Here is a 22,185-nt window from a genome sequence, read left to right as displayed (position 1 = left end):
CTGGTGGATCAATCAAGAACCCTGTTTCTGCTTAAAAAAACAAAAAAACAATTTTATTTGACAAAAGACAAAAAAGTTATTTACAGTAGTTTTTGCTCAAATAATTCAATGGGACAACTGTGCTTCTCCTCCAGGTTTATCTTACAACCAAACCCAAGCAGAGTCTGCCCCACCCAACACCCCATTTTACGTAATGGGGAAATGCCAACCAGAATTCAGCAGCATGGCTCCCTCACCCCTCACCACCCTCCATTGCTCAGTGCACTGTGGGGAGGGAAAATCCCACCTCAGCCCAATACACTTCCAGAGTTCCCTACTACAGGCATCCTGCAGCAGTTGCACCAGACCTGGGCTCACTGACAGGGCTGGGATGGAAGAGGCTGGGCAAATGGCATCATCAGTTAACCTGGATGAAGCCATGTTCATTCTTCCCCACTGGGCCTCAGGAGGGTGAGGATCCCTGATCCCCCTGGGGCACACGGGGAGAGGGCACGGGAGGAAGAAGCCAGAGGGAGGCAACACAGAGAGCCCAGGAAACTTGCCCACCTAGAGAGAAGCAAAGCTCCCTCTCCTTCAGCGATCCATTCACACTCCCACAGCAACAGATGGGCGACTCAGAAGTTGGGGAGCCTCTGTGATGGCTTCAGGGATCTTCCCAGAAAGTACAGAACACGTTACTGTCTTTCTCCTGGCTAGACCCACCCAAGTTAGTCAGTATCCAGGAACCTTTTCTCCTTGTGCCTGACCTGGTGATTTCAGGAAACTAAAGGCTGTCGTCCTGATCTATCTTTTGGCCCAGTGACTCTACTCAGGACAAAAATATTTTGGCTAGCAATAACCTAGGATTAGTGTTTCTTAGGATATATAAAGATGGGGCATATTGTTGAACACTGTCAGCAATGAAACAGCAAAAGAGGCTGGGCGTGGTGGCTCACGAGGTCAGGAGTTCCAAGACCAGCCTGGCCAAGATGGTGAAACCCCGTCTCTACTAAAAGCCAGACATGGTGGCGGGTGCCTATAATCCCAGCTACTCGGGAGGCTGAGGCAAATAATTGCTTGAACCCGGGAGGCGGAGGTTGCAGTGAGCTGAGATCGCACCACTGCACTCCAGCCTGGGTGACAGAGCATGACTCTGTCTCAAACAAACAAACAAAAAACAAAACAGCAAAAGAAAAAATGGGGGAAAGGGAGGAGCATAAGACCAATTGTTATCTGTTCACTGGGCAGGGGCTTCTGTAATTCTAATTTAAAGAAAGGTGAAACAAAGACAATCCCAGCTAGGAGGCTTCTAACCCTTTTCCAGCCCTGCCTTCTCTGAAGGCAGTTCCTCGGCAGCAGTGGACACCATTCCTGCTTTCCCCAAAGTTTCCTGCCACCATTGTGGGAAAAGCTGCCTCTCTGGAGGATTTCCTGACCAGCAGATGGCTCACTTTTCTCCCAAGTAGGAGGTTATGGGAGCTTCTGACATATGGGCCCCTCTAATCCAAGTTCCTAAAAGAATTCAAAACTGAGGCTGCAGGGCAAAAGTGTTCAAGAACAAAGGGAAAAACATTAAAGAAAAAAAAAGAAAAAAAACCATCCATCGCTTCAGTCTAGTTTACTTCCCCCACCCACCCAAAAAAACTACAATAAAAATTAAAAGAAAAACCGAACACCTTTTGATCTTATCATCTTTCTCTGCTAGGTGCCTAGAAAGTTGAGTCAGAGTCTGCTGGACTGCCCCCTGCTGTGGCTTTCTACCCTTCTGTGCCTGTGGCAGACAAGCCAATGCGCTCATACGGTTTTTTTTTTTTTCCTGCCTTTTTTTTGGTAAACCAAACCAATGATAAAACAACCATTTGGAATTTCACACTACTGCAGAGACTTAGCTGGTCCCCAAAATAAAAATATTCCTTTCTTCCAAAACAATCCCCAGTGGCAGTGGTGGGTCCTTCCCAGCTCACCAGAAAGCTATCATGCAGTGCACTCTCGTTCCCCACACCTGGGCTAACTACTGCCGTGAATGCAAACCACAGCAAAAAAGGGAAAAAGAAAACAGTTTAGCAAAAATCTAAACATTCAACTGGAGTCGGTTCTGTTACATCCACTGGGTTCCTCTTTTCTTTTGTTCACGCATATGAACTTGGAATGTCCACACCTGGCTTGACAGAAACAGCACAGGGGCAGCTTGGACCCAACATAGGACTGAATTTGGCAGCTTTCCTGAGCCCAGCCCAGGAAACCAGGCTGGAACAAAGGTGACCCAGGGATTTTCTGGAGAAGCAGCAGCAGCAGCAGCACCATGCTTGTCTCCGATCTCTTGGTCTCACCACTGAGGGCAGAGTCAGCAGAGGAGAGGGCCCCCATCACAGTGCAGTGGTGCCAGCTGGCATCTTCCTGTTGAAGACCTCTGGACAGAGGAGATGATCCCAATGTTTGGCAGTGATCCATAGAAAACCCTCTGTATGAAAGGGAACCAAAACGGAAACCCAGGACAGCTGGCTGGAGCCTTCAGCACCCTTCTTGGCAGATGCCTACTGGGGATTTTCAGAGACTAAAGGGATGGGAGTGTGCAGTAATGGGAGTGATGGGTCCTGCTGTTTCTGAAGCTCCATCTCAGCAGCCCTCTGTAGCGCCACCTCCACCAGCAGCTGGAAGCTGCTGAAGTCCTCTTTGTCCTGCTCTGGGGGTGTGGGTGGTGGCGTGTTGAAGAGTCCACCTGTGGGGCTTCCAGCCTCAGCCCTGGTCAGCAGAGTAAGTGTGCTACCAGGGGTCACCAGGGGCTTGGGAGACTCCAGCTCCCCACGTGGGAAAGGGGCTGCTGGCTTTTCCCCCTGGCCTGAGTGAAGCGGCATGGAGCACACAGACAGGGAGAGCACATTGGTGGGGGCTGGGACAGACACAGCCAGCACTGAGGGGCTGCTGCCACGGGGGAGGGCCACATCTGAGGCCTTACCCCCGCGGCGGGAAATGGTAAACTGATTAGGGTCTTTGCCATCCTTCCGAAGCATGTCTGGTAGAAGCCGCCGCCGGGCATTGATGAACCAGTTACATATCTGGAATGAATATACAAGACCGATCAATTTGCTTAATCTAAAACAGCTATGGGCTGGGCACAGTGGCTCACACCTGTAATCCCAACACTTTGGGTGGCCAAGGCAGGAGGATTGCTTATGCCCAGGAGTTCAAGACCAGCCTGGGCAACACAGGGAGACCCTGTTTCTACAAAAGAAGTTAGCCAGGTGTAGTGGTGCACCCCTGTGGTCCCAACTACTTGGGAGCCTGAGATCGGAAGATAGCTGGATCCCAAGAGGTGGAGCCTGCAATGAGCTATGATCGCACCACTGGATTCCAGCCTAGGCAATAGAACAAGACACTGTTTCAAAACAAACCAAAACAAACAGCTATGAAGCACTTACTATGTCCCAGGACCCCAGAACATGGAAGAAAACACAGAGGTTCATAGTGGGAAGACAGAGTTAAATAAGAACACGCACCAACCTGGCCAACATAGTGAAACCCTGTCTCTACTAAAAATACAAAAATTAGCTGGGCATGGTGGCAGGCACCTACAATCCCAGCTACTTAGGAGGCTGAGGCAGGAAACTTGCTTGAACCCGGGAGGAGGAGGTTGCAAACTGCCATTTGTCTCCTACTTCCTACAGGATCAAGTCCAGACTCCAGAGCCCGGACATGAAGACCCTCCCCCGGCTGGGCACGGTGGCTCACACCTGTAATTCCAGCACTTTGGGAGGCCGAGGTGGGCAGATCACTTGAGCCCAGGGATTCGAGACCAGCCTGGGCAACATGGTGAAACCACATCTCTACAAAAATACAAAAAAATTAGCTGTTGTGATGGCATGTGCCCTATAGCCCCAGCTACCCAGGAGGCTGAGGTGGGAGGATCACCTGAGGCCAGGGAGGCAGAGACTGCAGTGAGCCGTGGTAATGCCAGTGCACTCCAGCCTGGAGAGTCAGGCTGGGTGCTGCAGCTCACGCCTGCAGTCCCAGTACTTTAGGAGGCCAAGGTGGGCGGATGGCTTTCGCTCAGGAGTTCCAGACCAGCCTGGTCAACATGGCAAAACCCTGTGTCTACAAAAAGTACAAAAATTAGCTGGGTATGGTGGTGCGTGTCTGTAGTCTCGGCTACTTGCGAGGCTGAGGTGATAGGATCAATTGAGCCCAGGAGTTTGAGGCTGCAGTGAGCTGTGACTGTGCCACTGTACTCTAGCCTGGGTGACAGCGTGAGACCTTGTCTCAAAGAAAAAAAAAGTCGGTCGAGCGTGGTGGCTCACGCCTGTAATCCCAGCATTTTGGGAGGCCGAGGTGGGCAGATCACGAGGTCAGGAGTTTGAGACCAGCCTGGCCAACATAGTGAAACCCCGTCTCTACTAAAAATACAAAAATTAGCCGGGTGTGGTGGCACGCGCCTGTAGTCCCAGCTACTTGGGGGGCTGAGGCAGGAGAACTGCTTGAACCCGGGAGGCAGAGGTTGCAGTGAGCCATGACCACGCCATTGCACTCCAGCGTGGGTAACAGAGTGAGACTCCGTCTTAAAAAAAAAAAAAAAAAAGTCAAGTTAGAGCTTCTCACCTTCCTGCTGCTCAAGGCTTCTTGCTCATTCAAATATTATTTGAGTGCCTGGTATATTGGGCCCAGTTCTCAGTGCTGGGATGCCTTTGTGAATTAAACAGACATGCACTCCACCCTGTGAAGCTTATAGTGCACCTAGTCATGGAGACTGACTATTAACCATTAGGTGAATAACCACCAATAAGCCCCCAACAGAAACAAGAATAAAGGGGGGATTATAAAGATAAAAGAAACTCCCATAGCTAAGGGTTCTGGAAGGCTGAGACATAAGGATTAGAAGAGCTAGCCATACAGAAAGCTAAGAATGTTCTAGACAATTCCAAGGAAAGGCCCTGGCCGTGGGGTTCTCATCTGCCCTCCTTCACCTCTATGGTTCTCCAATGCAACTGAACTGAGGCAGGAAAGGGTTGGCTTAAGGAACCGGTGAATGGTAGCTGATGAGCTCAGAGGTGGACAGGGCTGACAACCAGGCCAGAGCACCATGGAAAACCATTAAGTGGTCTAAACGGTGGCTTGACTGAAATTTCACACTCTAGGTCCTTCTTCTGGTCCTGTCTTTTCTCCTAACCTAGCTAACTGCAGCTGCATCTATTCCACAGGTGACTCAAAGACAGCACCAGGCTGTCAGGCTGGAAGGCTCATAGGCAGGGCAGAGCCAGAAGCTTCTGTGGCCCTTCTCTCCCACTCCATTCCAGCCAGGAGGGGCCCTGGCTCTGGGGTTCTTATTTGCCCCTCTTCACCACTATGGTGCTCCAATGCACACACATACCAACAGGCTTCAGTGGACGCTGGCTGAGCTGAATCCTGACTAGAGCTGTGGGAAAACCCTAAAGAGAGGAAGGGCTTAGCAGGGTGTGGTGGCATGTGCCTGTAGTCTCAGCTACTCAGGAGGCTGAGAGAACTGCTTGAACCCACAAGGCAGAGGTTGCGGTGAGTCAAAATTGCGCCACTGCACTCTAGCCTGGGCGACAAAGCAAGACTCCATCTCAAAAAAAAAAAAAAAAAAAGAAGGAAGGGCTCAACAGCTAGGTGGGATGAAGGAAGGGAACAAACTTATTCAAACACCTTTGATAGCAGTATCATGCCAGCCACCTCACTTGCATTATGTTTAATCTGCATACAAGCCTGGAGGGTAGAGGGCAGTGTCCCCAAAGTACCAGAGAGAACTGAGCTCAATGAGAAGAAAGCTCTTGTCCAGTCACACATCTTCCCAGTGCAGAGCTGGGATTTAAAACCAGGCCTCCTGGCTTTAGGGCCTCCACTGCTTTGCTGTGCTTTTTGTTTTTTTTAAAGACAGGGTCTCACTCTGTCACCCAGGCTGGAGTGCAGTGGTGGAATCACAGTTCACTGCAGCCTTGACCTCCTGGGTTTAGGTAATTCTCCCACCTCAGCCTCCCGAGTAGCTGGGACCACAGACATGTGCCACCATGCCCAGGTACTTTTTTTTGGTATTTTTTGTAGAGATGGGGTTTCCCCATGTTGGCCAGGCTGGTGTCAAACTCCTGAACTCAGATGATCTGCTCACCTCAGCCTCCCAAAGTGTTGGGATTACAGGTGTGAGCCACCACGCCTGGCCTCAGGCACTATTCACATTTCATATCTAATTATTCATTCAATCTCAGCCTATCACACAGGTTATATGATGATCTCCCTTGAAGAAACAGATCGGAGAGGTTCAGAAACTTGTTGAAGGTCACAAGTGCAAAAGCTGGGTTTGATCCAGACAGCCTCGTTCTGGGCAGCCACCCCACTGCCAGCTGAAGAGTGAGAGGGAGTCTTCCTTGCACAGGAGCAGTGCCTGTGTCCTTCTCTCCCTCCCTCCCACAGCTGCCTCCTCCCATACCTGTGCTGCAGGAGTACACTGCCCCTCTCCACCTCAGCCCTGGATGCAGGGGAAAAATGGGCAGGTCACAGTGACCTGGGTCAATCAAAGTAAGGAGTGTTGTTGAGCAGGCAGCCTCATGGAGGGCAGCCTGGGCATTTCTCAGCATCTGTGTGGGCACCTAGCCCCTAAAGGCACTTCCCACTTTGGCTGAGGGTTCAAGAACAGAAAAACACCCCTCCACACACTCCCCCACAAGACCGTCCTGTCCAGATCACTTGGCAGCCTAGCATCTGTCTGTTTTGTCTTCTTAGCCCAGAAAAATGCACAGCTGAGGGGCTGGGCAAGGCAACGCGGGGGGACTGAGTGGCTGCCAGTGCCCCTTCTGCAGCCCCTTCCAGCTGCCCAGCCTGTGCCTAAGTCAGGAAAAGAACCTGTGACTTGTCCCCACTCAAGGTCCTTGGGGAGATGGTAGGAAGAAGGTCAAAGTGAACTCTGTGATGTATATGGCAAAACATAGGCTGGGAACCAGAAAGCCGGTCTCTACCATAAAACAGGGCTCTATCTGAGAGGCTGCTGAGGAACAAGGGAGGAATCACTGTGGCAAATGGGGGTGGGAGGAACACCAGGAGGCTGACAAAGGCTGTGATGCTGGGAGCGGCAGCTAATGAATGCAGGCAGAAACCCTCTCATTTTTGTGTCAAGGAAGCAAAGGCACTGAGGCGCCTTTCCCAAACATCATGGTACCACCATTCACGCTGAGACTACCATATCCAGGTGCTCTTGAAGGCAGCTCTCTGTATTATAATCACCTTAGGGGAGATTTTTATTTTTGGTGGGGGAGATGGAGTCTCACTTCTTTGCCCAGGCTGGAGTGCAATGGTGCGATCTCAGTTCACTGCAACCTCCGCCTCCCGGGTTCAAGCAGTTCTCCTGCCTCAGCCTCCCAAGTACCTGGGATTACAGGCACACGACAACATGCCCAACTAATTTTTGTATTTTTAATAGAGACAGGGTTTCACCATGTTGGCCAGGCTGGTCTCAAACTCCTGACCTCAAGTGATCTGCCCGCTTTGGCCTCCCAAAGTGCTGGGATTACAGGCAGAGCAACCACACCCAGCCTGGGGGAGATTTTTAAAAACTGTTAGTGATTTCCCCCTCTGCTTTATTGATCTAGTGGGGGTGAGGGGTGGAGTTGGCAATGTGTTTTCAGACCAGCTACCCAGAAAGTCTGGCCGCCCAGGCTTAGGAACCAATGGTTTAGCCTACTGGTTACTTGTCCTTGCAGGCCAAGCCCTTTATTTAAGCCAAAAAGCTTACACAGAAGTTCAAAAAACACACACACAGATGAAAGGCCTTGAGATGGGGAAAAATAGAAGTTGCTTGTGGGAGGAATCAGAGGGCAGCTAGCTTTGGAGCCAGAGGAGAGCAGCTCCTACATCCCTGGCTGCCCTGGGGCCTAGGCCAGGACACTCCTCCCCTACAGCTAACCACTACAGCCTCTGCACCAGGTTCCTTTCTCACCCAACAGCCCTCGCCAGGGGGACTGCTGCCCCTGCCCTGGTATGGGCTTTGGGAAGGCTTCCCTCAGGAAACTGCATATGAAAGGAGTCCTGACAGCCAGGAAGTAATGGGAAGGTACCCATTCTACCACTGTATACCCAGCACAGAGTCCCGGGCCTGGCACGTGGTATATCCCCAACCATTGTTACAGTAAAGGATTGGGGCCCAGAACCCTGCCAGGTAGCCACAGATCTAGTCCAACCAATAAATTGGGCTTAGAGGATGTCAAAGGGACCTGTGAAAATCCTTTACAAACGACTTTTTTCCCTAACCCTCCCAACTGCCTAGCCCCAGGCAAGTACCAGCAAACCAGTTAGTTGAGTCATTGACTTGCTAATGAATCGCTCCTGGGAGGGTTAAAGGAGACAATCAAAAGAGATGCCCCCAGGGAGAGATAAAACAAGCTTGGCAAAATGTTGATACTTGTTCAAGCCGAGTGACTGGTGCTGGTGGTTGATTATTATATTCTCTTACTTTTGTGGAGTTTTTTTTTTTTTTTTTTAAAGACAGAGTCCCGTTCTGTAGACCAGGCTGGAGTGCAGTGGCATGATCTTGGCTCCCTGCAACCTCCACCACCCCCGGGTTCAAGTGATTCTCCTGCTTCAGCCTCCCGAATAGCTGGGACTATTTTTAGTAGAGACGGGGTTTCACCACATTGGTCAGACTGGTCTACAACTCCTGGCCTCAAGTGATACACCCGCTTCAGCCTCCCAAAGTGTTGGGATTACAGGCGTGAGACACTGTGCCTAGCTTTTTTCTCTTTTTTTTGAGATGGAGTTTCACTCTTGTTGCCCAGGCTGGAGTGCAATGGCAGGATCTCGCTCACGGCAATCTCCACCTCCTAGGTTCAAAAGTGATTCTCCTGCCTCAGCCTCCTGAGTAGCTGGGAGTACAAGCATGCGCCACCATGCCCAGCTAATTTTCTATTTTTTAGTAGAGATGGGGTTTCTCCGTGTTGGTCAGGCTGGTCCCGAACTTCCAACCTCAGGTGATCCGTTTGCCTCGGCCTCCCAAAGTGCTGGAATTATAGGTGTGAGCCACTGTGCCCAGCCTGCGTTCAGCTTTTATAGATATTCTTAAATGTCCTTAATGGAAAATGAAATTTAAAAAATTAAATACAGGAGGCCGGGAGCAGTGGCTCACGCCTGTAATCCCAGCACTTTGGGAGGCTGAAGTGAGCAGACCACCTGAGGTCGGGAGTTTGAGACCAGCCTGGCCAAGATGGTGAAACCCTGTCTTTACTAAAACTACAAAAATTAGCTCGGCCTGGTGGCAGGTGCCTGTAATCCCAGCTACTCGGGAGGCTGGGGCAGGAGAATTGCTCGAACCTGGGCAGCAGAAGTTGCAGTGAACTGAGATTGCGCCACTGCACTCCAGCCTGGGCGACAGAGTGACTCCGTCTCAAAAAAAAAAAATTAATTAATAAATACAGGAAAAAATGATGCTCCCAGGCTTTAGGCTATTTTTCATGATTAGGAGCCATTACATTTCCTTACTTCTGAGGTCCTGCCTGTTGACCCTTCCAACACTTTATAGTCCTTTTCTGCCACTTCAACATTATTTACTGAGCACCTACCTACCAGATACCAAGCACTATGCTACACTAGGGCTGTAACTGTGAACACTAGGTCAGTGCTCTCCACACCTCTAGAATTTGGTGCAGTCTAAAAGCAATTACAGTTTAGTGTCCCAGTGCTGTGACCTCATCTATCTGCTGTGAGAGCATACAGCTCCTTTAGGGACTGGGAGCCTCCTGGTCAGGGGTGGGAGGAAAATGGTCTGGGGAGGTGGATCAATGTAGTGGGAATGTGGGGGACCAGGGTTGAGGTTCAAGATGTAGACACGGGCAGGTGATGTCATTAGGCTGGCAAAAGCCATTGAATTTTTTTTTTCTTTTTTTTTTTGAGATGGACTCTTGCTCTGTTGCCCAGGCAGGAGTGCAATGGTGCAATCACAACTCACTACAACCTCCGCCTCCCGAGTTCAAGCAATTCTCTTGCCTCAGCCTCCCAAGTAGCTGGGATTACAGGTACCTGCAACCACGCCCAGCTAATTTTTTTTTCTTTTCTTTTTTGAGACAGAGTCTCAGTCTGTTGCCCCGGCTGGAGTGCGGTGGCTCAGTCTCGGCTCATTCCAACTTCCGTTTCCCAGGTTCAAGCGATTATCCTGCCTCAGTCTCCCAAGTAGCTGGGATTACAGGCACACAGCACCACACCTGGTTAATTTTTGTATTTTTAGTAGAGACGGGGTTTCGCCATGTTGGCCAGGCTGGCCTCAAACTCCTGACCTCAGGTGACCCACCCGCCTCAGCCTCCCAAAGTGCTGGGATTATAGGCATGAGCCACTGCACCCAGCCTAATTTTTTTTATTTTTAGTAGGACAAGGTTTCACCAAGTTGGCCAGGTAGGTCTCCAACTCCTTACCTCAGGTAATCCACCCGCCTTGGCCTCCCAAAGTGCTGGGATTACAGGCATAAGCCACCGTGCCCAGCCTTTTTTTTTTTTCTCTTTTTAGAGATAGGGTCTTGCTCTGTCACCTAGGCTGGAGGGCAGTGGCATGATCATAGCTCACTGTAGCCTTGAACTCCTGGGCTCAAGAAAGTCTCCCATCCTAGCCTCCCAAAGTGCTGGGATTACAGGTATGAGTTACCCTGCCAGCCCACTGAAGGTTTTTTTTTTTTTTTTTTTGGAGACAGTTTTGCTGTTGCCAAGGCTGGAGTGCAGTGGTGCGATCTCACTGCAGTCTCGTCCTCCTGGTTCAAGTGACTCTTGTACCTCAGCCTCCTGAGTAGCAGGGGTTACAGGCATGTGCCACCATGCCCGGCTATTTTTGTATTTTTAGTATTGAAGAAGTTAACCATGTTAACCAGGCTGGTCTCAAAACACCTGGCCTGGCCTCAAGCGAACTGCCTGCCTCAGCCTCCCAAAGTGCTGGAATTACAGGCACGAACCACCATGCCTGGCCTGAAGGGTTTTAAGTTGGGGAGTGATAAATGATTGTGATCAGATAATGATGGTTTAGATGAGGGTAGGAAAGAAGCCAAAACCCTGAAATATTTAAGGGGTATTTGTACAGGAGCTGGTAATTGACCGAATGAGCTGAGGGCAATGAACTAACTGGGAGGAGTTACCAGAGAGGTGTGCAGCTGGGGCTGACATGGGATTCATGGTCAGTTTCCATCAACGAGGACTGGGTGGTCCCCACTGCTCTTAACTCTCGGCATGACTCTAGAGCAGGTGGCCACCACGGGTCCCCTCCCTCCAGGGCATGCCCAGTTTCCTTTCCTTACATTTACATTTCTCCAGGTGGGACCTGTGGATGTGTCACCTTGAGGGGTTTGCCAGTTCTCTAGAGGGATGTTTGGCTTTGGGTTTCCATTTTCATCACCAGTAGGCGCATCGGGGCCTAAGACCATCCAGATCTACTCTGCTGAGTCTGTGCCTTTGCCACACCACATCCTGCAGTGCAGTCAGCAAAGCACCACCCACCATTTTCAGTTAACACAGTCAGGTGGAATGTCACGGTTCTTACATTTATCTACTTTGGAAACAGTTTGATTTTAAGGTTAGGTATAAGAACAAAAGCAAAAAGAAGTGGTTTTTTTTTTATATATATACCCAGTTTTATGTTTTACCTAAGTGATGTGATAAAAATGATTCAAGTTAACATCTTGCGGGGAGATGGGTCCATGAAAAATGTTTTCTTTATTTTTTTATTTTTTGAGACCGAGTTTCGCTCTTGTGGCCCAGGTGGAGTGTAATGGCATGATCTTGGCTCACCGCAACCTCCGCCTCCCGGGTTCAAAAGTGATTCTCCTGCCTCAGCCTCCTGAGTAGCTGGGAGTACAGGCATGAGCCACCACGTCTGGCTAACTTTGTATTTTTAGGAGAGATGGGGTTTCACCATGTTGGTCAGGCTGGTCTCGAACTCCTGACCTCAGGTGATCCGCCCACCTCGGCCTCCCAAAGTATTGGGATTACAGGCATGAGCCACCATTCCCGGCCGAAAAATGTTTTCTTTAAAAAGATGGGCCAGGCATGGTGGCTCACGCCTGTAATCCCAGCACTTTGGGAGGCTGAGGTGGACGGATTACTTGAGGCCAGGAGTACAAGACCAGCCTGGCTAGCATAGTGAAGCCCTGTCTCTACTTAAAATACAAAAATTAGCTGGGCGTAGGGGCATGCACCTGTAATCCCAGCTACTCAGGAGGCTGAGGCAGGAGAATCACTTGAACCCGGGAGGCAGAGGTTGCAGTGAGCTGACATTGCACCACTGCACTTCCAGCCTGGGTGACAGAGCAAGACTCCATCACACACACACACACAGATAAATAAATAAAACGAGTTAGTATATTTCTCAGGTTTGAGAAAGTGTCCCTGACAAAAAGTAATTCCAATAGAGTGTGACAAGTGGTTTGACAGGACAGGGTGAGGTGCACTGGGAATATAAGCAGCAGCCCCAAACCTAGGCTGTAGATCAGTTTGGACTCTATCCTGAGGGCAGTAGAGTCCAGGAGTGCCTGGCCCTATCAGATTTGGGCTTTTGTGTTCAAAATAATGGATTAAATGAACAAGGCTGAAGGCTGAAGGCTGAAGGCAGGGAGACCCGCAAAGAGGCTGTCCAGACACTCCTCCAGGGTAAGAATGTGTCTGGAGCCTCTCTCAGATCCCAACTCTGCACAGCTCCATGCTGAGGAGGTACACTGTGAGATGCCATGCACTGCTGGGCACCCAGGATCAGCCAAAGACTTTGTGCCTTAGGCAGAGATGAAGCTGAAAACAGTAGAAACACCCACTGTATGCCAAACACTGACCAGTAGGTGTTTTTTTTGAGACCGAGTCTTGTTCTTGTTGCCCAGGCTGGAGTGCAATGCCACCATCTCGGCTCACCGCAACCTCCGCCTCCCAGGTTCAAGCGATTCTCCTGCCTCAGCCTCCCGAGTAGCTTGGATTACAGGCATGCACCACCACACCTGGCAAATTTTTTTGTATTTTTAGTAGAGAGTAGAGATGGGGTTTCTCCATGTTGGCCAGGCTGGTCTTGAACTCCCGACCTCAGGTGATCCACCCGCCTTGGCCTCCCAAAGTGCTGGGATTACAAGTGTGAGCCACTGTGCCTGGCCTTGTTTTTTTTTTTTTTTTTTTTTTTTGAGACAATGTCTCACTCCTTCGCCCAGTCTGGAGTGCAGCGGTGCGATCACAGCTCACTGCAGCCTCCACCTCCAGGGCTCAAGTAATCCTTCCTCCCACTTCAGCCCCCCGAGTAGCTGAGACTACAGGTATGTACCACCATGCCCAGCTAATTTTTTTGTTTTGTACAGATGGGGTCTCCCTATGTTGCCCAGGCTGGTCTCAAACTCCTGGGCACATGCGATCCTCCTACCTTGGTCTCCTAAAGTGCTGGGATTACAGGTGTGAGCCACTGTGCAGGGCCCCAGTGAGCCTTGAATTCTTCTTCTCGTCCCTTCCTTCCTACACTCATGAAAGTGCTACAATCACCTCCCTTTTTTCAGATGAGGGAATAATGAGGCTCACAGAGAAGGCAGTGACCTGGCCAAGGTCTAGGCTTCCTCTTGTGGAGAAGATGGAATCTGAGTCAGGATCTGTAACTTTAGAGCCTTTCTCATACAGAGACTTGGATTAACCATTGCCCAGAGTATAAAGTCAGGTGACAGGAGTTCTGAGGGCTAAAATACTTACCATGTCTCTACATGGAAGAAAGATAGGAGCTGGGAAGACGTGGGAGGTTCAGAGTGGGATAAGGGAAGGAGGGAGAGACAGCATCAAAGGTTGGAGTAATAAGCTGTGAAAGGACAGAGGGGGAAAGAGAAACAGGAGAGCTTGTGGGAGAGGTTTGACTGGCTCAGGAAGGGAGCAGTGGGGGCCAGCAGGGCAGGGCTGGGCCTCTTGTATTAGGCTAAGGGCCTACTGTGTGTCTCCAGGAAGGGAAGAGGCAAACTGGAGGCAAAGCAATGGTGGTCCAGGGTCCCCCGCCTCTGCTCCAGGAAAGCAGAACAAAGACACCTGCGGGTCAGCAATAGGCGCGATTCAAAGGGGACAGTACTTTGCACTCTGACAAAAAGGGGATAAGGCTATCTTTTGAGTGTGTTCATGTGCATGGTTTGCAAAGCACTTTCACATCCAGTTCTGAATCTATTCGTCACAACAGATCCACCAGGCAGGGGAGGACTCTGTGTACCCCCTGCCCCTTTACAGATAAGGAAATCAAGACGTGAGGCAGAACTGGATTATGAATACAGAACCTCTGACTTCTGCCCTTTCCTGGACTGTGATCCTGCCCCATCTCTTAACCACACTGCAAATTACAGCTGCCCCTTTCAACCAAGTCACCGTCCAATACTGCATTGGGGCTGGGGGCCGAATCCTAGATGCTCGATGCCTTCTCATCTTCCCTTGGCCTCCAAAGTTAATGATGACACCTAGACTTTGACAACATTAAATTCCTTGCCTCTTCAGAACTATCCAAAGTCTGGGCCAGGCGTGGTGGCTCACGCCTGTAATCCCAGCACTTTGGGAGGCTGAGGCAGGTGAATCACAAGGTCAGGAGTTCGAGACCAGCCTGGCCAACATGGTGAAACCCTGTCTCTACTAAAAATACAAAAAATTAGCTGGGCGTGGTGGCGGGCGCCTGTAATCCCAGCTAGTCGGGAGGCTGAGGGAGGAGAATCACTTGAACCCGGGAGGTGGAGGTTGCAGTGAGCCGAGATCGCATCACTGCACTCCAGCCCGGGTGACAGTGCAAGACTCCGTCTCAAAAAAAAAGGACTATCTAAAGTCTGAAATTGACCGCAGCGACCCTATTTCGTTGTCTTCCCTTGAGACAGGGAGAGTGGGTGTTCTCCCCTAACCCAAGAAGAAACCGAAGCCCAGACAGCGAAAGTGAGTGGCCCAAGACCACAGTGACTCAGTGACACAGCTGGAATAGGACTAGAACCCAGGTCCTCCTGCCACCCCCTTATCCAGATCCCCTCCTTACTTGCAGCACTGACAGGTTGGTCTGTCCAGAAAGGCTCAGCTTCTCCTGCTCTGAGGGGTAGGCGTTGTAGCGGTGCAAGTACAGCCAGTCCCGGAGGATCTTCACCGACTCCTTGGGCAGGTTCCCCCTGCGCTTCCTTTTGCCCGCCAGGGAGAGGAGGCCTTCGTCCTCACCTAGATCACTGTCCGACATGGTGCCTAGGGGCTAGGCTGGACCTTGGGTAAACCTGGGACAAGGGACACAGGGGATGGGAACATCATTAGCACGTACCACCTTTTCCTAGTCTCCAAACATGCTCAGCATTACTTAAGCCTGGGACACCAGAAATGGGGTAGTTGCAATTCAGAATCTCAGGCCGTAACACAGACCGAGCAAGCTAGAAGGGATGAGTCCAAAGTTCCTCCACTTCATGGAACAGGTAGGTGACTACCGAATGGCAGCTCATTCACAAGCAGGACTCAGGCTGGAAACAATTACAGCTTCTACTGAGGTCTACTGTTTTCCATGTTTGGTACTAAGCATTTGGTTTTTTCTTTTCTTTCTTTTTTTTTTTTTTGAGAGAGGCTCTCACTCTGTAGCCCATGCTGGAGTGCAGTGGCGCCATCTCGGCTCACTTCAACTTCTGTCTCCTGGGTTCAAGTGATTCTCCCACCTCAGCCTCTGAGTAGCTGGGATTACAGGCATGCACCACCATGCCTGGCTGACTTTCTGTATTTTTTGGTAGACACAGGGTTTCACCATATTGGCCAGGCTGGTCTTAACTGCTGGCCTCAAGAGATCTAGCAGCCTCAGCCTCCCAAAGTGCTGGGACTGCAAGCGTGAGCCACCATGCCTAGCCTGTACTGAGCATTTTACATGTTATCTCATTTAATCATTACAATTCCCCCATAAGGGAGAAGCTATTATTATCATCATTTTATAGATGAGGTAACAGAGATCAAGAAAGCTGCCCAAGGCCTGCGCAGTGGCTCACACACACACACACAAAATGCAAAAATAAGCCAGGCGTCATGTTGTGCATTTGTAAGCCCACCTACTTGTGGGACTGAGGCAGAATTGCTTGAGCCCAGGAGGTCAAGGCTGTAGTGAACTGTGTTTGTGCCACTGCACTTCAGCCTGTGTGACAACAAAATAAAAAAGGTCTCAAAAAACAAAGGCCGGCCACAGTGGCTTATGCCTGTAATCCTAGCACTTTGGGAGGCCGAGGCAGGCAGATGACGAGATCAAGAGATTGAGACCATCCTGGCCAACATGGTGAAACCCTGTTTCTACTAAAAATACAAAAATTAGCTGGGCATGGTGGCGCGTGCCTGTAGTCCCAGCTACTCGGGAGGCTGAGGCAGAACTGCTTGAACCTGGGAGGTGGACGTTGCAGTGAGCCGAAATCGTGCCACCGCACTCCAGCCTAATGACACAGCGAGACTCCATCTCAAAAAAAAACAAAAACAAAAACGAAAACAAACAAAGGCCGGGCACGGTGGCTCACGCTCGTAATCCCAGCACTTTGGGAGGCCGAAGTGGGTGGCTCACCTGAGGTCAGGAGTTCGAGACCAGCCTGGCCAACATGGCAAAACCCCGTCTCTACTAAAAATACAAAAAAAAAAAAAAAAAAAAAAAAAAAAATTAGCTAGGTGTGGTGGCACACACCTGTAATCCCAGCTACTTGGGAGGCTGAGGCAGGAGAACTGCTTGAACCTAGAAGGCAGAGGTTGCAGTGAGCCGAGATCATGCCATTGCACTCCAGCCTGGGTGACAGAGTGATTCCCTGTCTCAACAAAAGAAAAAAATAAAATAAAATAAAAATTAGCCCAGTGTGGTGGTGTGCCAGTAGTCCCAGCTATTCTGAGAGGCTGAGGTGAGAGGATCCCTTGAACCCAGGAGTTCAAGGCTGTAGTGAGCTATGATCGCACCAGTGCATGTCAACCTGGACGACATAATTAAAACCCTGTTTTCAAAAATAAAATAATAAAAAAAAAATGCCACGTGCTGTGGCTCACACCTATACTCCTGGCACTTTGGGAGGCCAAGGCAGGTGGATCGCTTGAGCTCAGTAGTTCAAGACCAGCCTGGGCAACACGGTGAAACCCCATCTCTACAAAAAATACAAAAATTAGTTGAGCATGGTAACGCATGTCTGTGGTCCCAGCTACTCTGGGGGCTGAGGTGGAAGAATCGCTTGAGCCCGGAGGCAGAGGTTGCAATGAGATGAGATCACAATACTGCCCTCCCATCTGAGAGGCAGAGCAAGACCCTGTCCCCCTATCCCCCTGCAAAAAAGTCCTAAAATTGACTATAGTGATGGTTGCAAACATACCAAACCTGCTGATGAGTATACTTTAATGGGTGAATTGCATGGTATGTGAGTTATATCTCAATAAAGCTGTAAAGGAAAAAAATCCCACCCCCAGGTTAGGATAGTGAAGTCGGTTTTGGACCAGGCCTCTCCCCACCCCCTCTTGTGAGCTGTATACCGTCTTGCCTCCTAGGTCTCCCAAGGGCCAGTGAGAACTCTGGAAACTACAGATCACCATGATCCTGCAGCAGTCCAAGTAATATTTAAGGAGCACCTACTGTGTACCTTGCAGTGAGAGAGGTGAGTCATCTCTCTACTGGTTGCTTCTTGGACATTCTCCTTTGTCAGACCCCTTTGGCCTGGTCCTAGACTCAACCACTCAAAATCCAGGTGAATGAGCAAGGCCCACCCTCCACTTGGCACTGTAACTTGGACAAGGATCCTCCCCTTTCTGGGCTTGAGTCCCCTCTTCACCTGTCAAATGAAGGAAGGATTTTCCCTAGATAACCCAACTCAGCTGCTCAGTCCCTGGACAAAGTTCTGTTTCACACATGCAACAAAGATTTTCTTTCTTTCTTTGTTTTTTTTTTGAGATGGAGTCTCGCTCTGTAGCCTAGGCTGGAGTGCAGTGGCGCAATCTTGGCTCACTGCAATCTCCATCTCCCGGGTTCAAGCAATTCTCCTGCCTCAGCCTCCCGAACAGCTGGGATTACAGGTGTGTGCCACCACATCTAGCTATTTTTTTTTTTTTTTTTTAGTAGAGACAGGGTTTTGCCATGTTGGCCAGGCTAGTCTTGAACTCCTGACCTCAGGTGATCCGCTGGCCTCGGCCTCCCAAAGAGCTGGGATTACAGGTGTGAGCCACCCCGCCCAGCCAGATTTTCATTTTAAAAGCAAAAGTTCTAGGCCGGGCTGATGCCAGGATCTCAAGGCTCCTCCCTTCTCAGCCTTTTAACAGCTCCCCAGCAGGCCGGCCAACAGACTCTGGCATCTCCCAGGTTTTGTTTCCTCTTCTTGGACCCGAGCCCAGATCTCTGGGCTGGCTAGGGCTGGCTAGGCCAGGCTTTCGAGGGAAGGGTCTACCCTTTCAGTCAGGCCACCTGGAGGTGAGACAGGCACTGGTTAGACGTGCCACTCCTCAGAGAGCACCACTGCAGGCTGCTTTCTGAGGTCAGACAGCCATTTCTAGGTGGCCAGGACAGCTGGGATCTGGGCTCAGTGATGCAGCCCTGGCCGGCTGTGAGAAGTTTACTCAAGGTTATCTGTACAAATTCCACCCTGGCTGCCAGCCAAGTCTGTCTGCAGGGTTCCCCGGGTGGGCCCTGGGGAATGACCCCTCAGTCTACACAAACTTCTCCACCTCGGTGTTCCGCAACACAGGGCCATCTGTAGTCTGGGAGGCTTCCCACATATGCACCCCACACCGCACCCAGACACACTCACGCCAGGCAATTAACCAACAGCGCTAGGATAACTGGCCCGGACCCATCGCTCAAGCCTTACAAACCCTAGGGTTTTCACCGACACATACAGCACGCACACGCACAGCTTACAGACCCCAGGCCTAGCACGAACAACTGTGACCCACACAACTAGCCCAACTTCTGTACCCGCCCACCCACGAACTCCAACCGACGCGGCCACCCCCGATCTCTCCGACAGGGAAAACTCCAGGCGTCATCACACTAACAATCAGTTCTACCCTCAGTGACCTGTGGCAGCACCCCCTCGACACGACATCCCGTGCACCCTCCTACAGACTCCCACGACGCCACCTGCAGCCACTCCCGCACGAACTTTCTGACAACTCCCCTAGCTGGTCCCGACACTCCCCCGGGCCGCGCACTCAACGCCCGCATTCCCAGCAGTTCAGACAAAGCGCGCAACCTCCCCCGCGGCCCAGACCGAGTCGGAGCACATGGCTCCTGGGTCGGCGAGGAATCGTCCGGCGCTCGGGGCGCTTGCACCCCACAGTCCCCACACCCCAGGCCGACTCCGCGCACCAGCTCCCGCGCGGGCCCGCCATCCCGGTGGGACGGGGGCTCCGGAAGAAAGAAAACTCACGTGTCTGTCCGGGGCAGGAAAAAGTTTGGTTCCCACCCCCTTCTCCGGCAGTTCGGGGCTGGCCGACTCTTCGGGGCGCGGGGACGGCGGAGCGTGCGCGCTCGGCTTTGTGCTCCGAACTGGGCCCGGAGGGGGAGGGGAGGGGAAGGGAGGGGAGGGGGCTGGGCTCCCACCTCCGCGCCGCCCCCCCCCAGCCCTGCGCCCAGACTCCATGTTGGCCGCCCCCTGCCCCGGAGACTACGCGCTTCTCCCGCGGGAGGCTTGGATCACCTTCGGCCTGCCCGAGGGTCCCGGCGCGAACAAACTTTCTCCGGGGCGCCGGCCCCACGCGCCCCGCTTCCTTGGCCAGCCTGGGAGTGACAGATGCCTCGGAGACAGACTTTCCTTTGTTCCAAAGGAAAGGGGAACTCGCGCGGGCTCCCCAGGGCCCCCCCGCTCCGGGCCCTTCCCGCGGCCCCCACCCCCAGCTGTCACTCTCGGCCGCCCCCTGTCCGGCTCGGCGGCGGGGGGGCCCTGCTGGCGGTTAGCAACGTGCACTTTTGAAACCAAACAAATCCGTCCCCCCGCGCGCTCACTCAGGTCCGGTGCAGGATCGGCCCTCTCCTGGGGTGGGATCCTATGAAGCTGGGCCCCCCACCAGGGCCCCAAGCGGGCTTCCTCCCGGGGGCTGGAACAGTCCCCCACCGGCCCCCGGAGCGCAGCGCCGTCGGGACTCACAAACACCCCCCGGGGGCCGTCGGGACTCACAAACACCCCCGAGCTCACACACCCCCTACCGCACGCGCCAGGACGACGCCCCCTCCCCCGTCCGGCCGAGAAAAAGAAACTTTCCAAGTTGTCCGCGCGCCCCCACCCCCATCTGGCCCTCTGCTGCTCCCTGCACTGACTTTTCCCAGCGGCTTTCGGGTCCACGCGGCCTCCGGCTCGGCGCGGGGCGTCCCGGCGGGGAGCGGGGGGCGCCGGGGGCGCGCGCCGCGTACCTGCCCGGCCTGACACTCGGCCTGACAGCTCGCGGCTGGAAAGCACCTCGCGGCCTGACGTCAGATCCCCTCTCCTCCCCCCGCGCCCTCTGCGCCCTCCCCCACCCGCCCGGAGGGAGAAAACAAACTTTGTGCGGAGCGCGACGAGCTGCGCCCACCCCCCGCGGGGCGGGCCGTCGGCGCCGAGGGGCTTCGCCCCGCCCAGCGCGCCCGGAGGGGGCGGGGCCGCGGGCACCTTCTTCCTGCGCCCACCCCGCCCTCAGGAATGCTGCATGGCCTCCCCATAGCGGCGGTGGGAGCCTCGGCCGGGGAGATCCCGCTCGGGGGCAGGAAGTGGCCCGGCCCTCCTCGTGGAGGGCGTTTCCGGAGCGCCTACTGTGCTCCTTGCCGGGGTGGGGGTCGTTACCGAGTGGGAACTTCTGCAAATTCTGACTTTTGTCACTTCGCGCCCCGCACAAGATGTCCTGCCGGCGGTGCGATTGGTCCCGTTGCTTCGAGGGGAAACTGAGGCCACTTAGTCCGGGCACTTACCCGCAGCTAGTTAAGGACTAGGCTCTGATGGGGACGCTTGTTACGACCTCAATGGCGGGTAGAATCTGGGAGGCCGCCTCCGACCTAAGCCCAAAAAGCACATGATCAGGCTCACAGGGGGCGGCCAGAGGTGAAAACAGCCAACGCTTTACAACGACGCTGTGCGGGGCACTTCGTGTGTGTCATCCCGTCTCATCCTCGGGTGATGGGGTATGTGTTGTCCTATGTAAGTCTCTGGCTTACTCATGAGCCGCAGAGAGGTTCTTGATTTGCTTTTGTCACACAGTCAACCGGTGTCACTCAGCCCAGGTCGGTCGATAGTGAAGCCTGATCCCTTACCCCTTGTGCCTGGCCTTAAACGATCAGTCCAGGAGCTCCCGGAGTTCCTGTCTGGTTTCTTTTTCCTCTTCTGCCAGTTACACCCTACTCCAGAAGGTTTTCCTTGGCCTCCCCCACCCCAGTCAGTACATTCTTCCCTGCTCTCTGCTGTGGGTACCACATACTGTGATATTTCTGTTAACCAACCTCTTAGGGCATCCCCCCACGCCCCCCAGCCCTGTACCCGGACACGGCTAGGTCCAGATATCTAGGGCCCTTGAGCTTGGAAATCGCTTTGAAAACAGCTTTTGGACTTAATTACCCTTTAGCAATGGAGAACTCTAGGAACAAAACTCTTAATTTTTTCCAAACAAGCCCTAAGCCAATCAGAATGCTGATTAAAGATTGTTAAGGTTTCACCTGGACACCCCATAGAAGCCAGACTTCCTGCAAATGTTAAAAACCTCCTCACGGCAGCGGGTGAAATGTCAGTGGCACTGCCTATTGCTCTCCATTTCACAGACAGGGAAACTAAGGCCCAGAGTGTGGGTCAGAAACAATTTTTTTGGCCGGGGAAGTGGTGCTCCCCCCACGGCCCTGTGAAAGAAAAAGCCACGTCTGGGTTGCCTTAGGTAAGAAATGTAAAACCAATGGGCCTTGGCCTCTAGGAAATGTATGGGACAGGGACCTTCAGAAGAGGGGAGCCCCAGGGGGAAATGGGTGTGACCAGGTGAGCCTGGAGAGGGGGCTCCGGTAGTGGCTGCTGAGCTTGAACTCCGCACTAGGCGTTCTTCTCCTGTATGCCTAAGAGCCACATTCTGCCCTTTCTGGGGAAGCCACTGGGGGCCTGGGCTAGAGGAAGAGACCTCACCGTAAATTGTGCCTGCAGCAGCCCCTTAGACCAGTGTTTCCCAAGTCTGGTGCTAGATGTGGTTGGGGAAATGGAAGCGGGGGAGTGCTGCCTCCTCCTCCACCTGAGAGCTGCATAACAAAGACCTGGAGCCCCTCCTCCCTCCTGGAGGACGGGGTAGGGGTGGAGGGAGGCT

The 22,185-nt window shown here is 52.4% G+C and overlaps 1 protein-coding gene and 1 long non-coding RNA gene across 7 annotated transcripts in view; one reads left to right on the top strand and one right to left on the bottom strand.

Moving 5' to 3' along the window:
* The window catches only part of LOC112206538 (uncharacterized), a 29,164-nt gene extending 11,618 nt beyond the window's left edge, over positions 1–17,546 (top strand). Inside the window, exon 3 of the long non-coding RNA XR_010154208.1 lies at positions 17,440–17,546. This is a non-coding gene — a long non-coding RNA (uncharacterized LOC112206538). The remainder of the gene's footprint in view (positions 1–17,439) is intronic.
* Positions 25–20,509, bottom strand: TGIF2 (TGFB induced factor homeobox 2). Of its 6 annotated transcripts, none has more exons than XM_009437166.5 (3): positions 20,419–20,509; positions 14,954–15,179; positions 25–3,035 (listed from the first exon to the last, which is right to left on the bottom strand). In XM_009437166.5, the coding sequence occupies exons 2-3, from the start codon at positions 15,143–15,145 to the stop codon at positions 2,514–2,516; spliced, it is 714 nt and encodes a 237-aa protein (XP_009435441.1). In that variant the 5' UTR covers positions 15,146–15,179; positions 20,419–20,509; the 3' UTR covers positions 25–2,513. The 6 variants fall into 6 exon arrangements, with proteins under 6 accessions (XP_009435441.1, XP_009435440.1, XP_009435438.1 ...); XM_009437165.3 differs by having other exon boundaries at positions 20,291–20,496; XM_009437163.3 differs by having other exon boundaries at positions 20,198–20,425.
* Positions 20,510–22,185: the final 1,676 nt, after the last annotated feature.

Source organism: Pan troglodytes, chromosome 21 (assembly GCF_028858775.2).
Source record: "Pan troglodytes isolate AG18354 chromosome 21, NHGRI_mPanTro3-v2.0_pri, whole genome shotgun sequence".
Taxonomy (NCBI): Eukaryota; Metazoa; Chordata; class Mammalia; order Primates; family Hominidae; genus Pan; species Pan troglodytes.
Note: the sequence above shows the minus strand (reverse complement) of the source record. Positions and strands in the feature narration are given on the sequence as shown.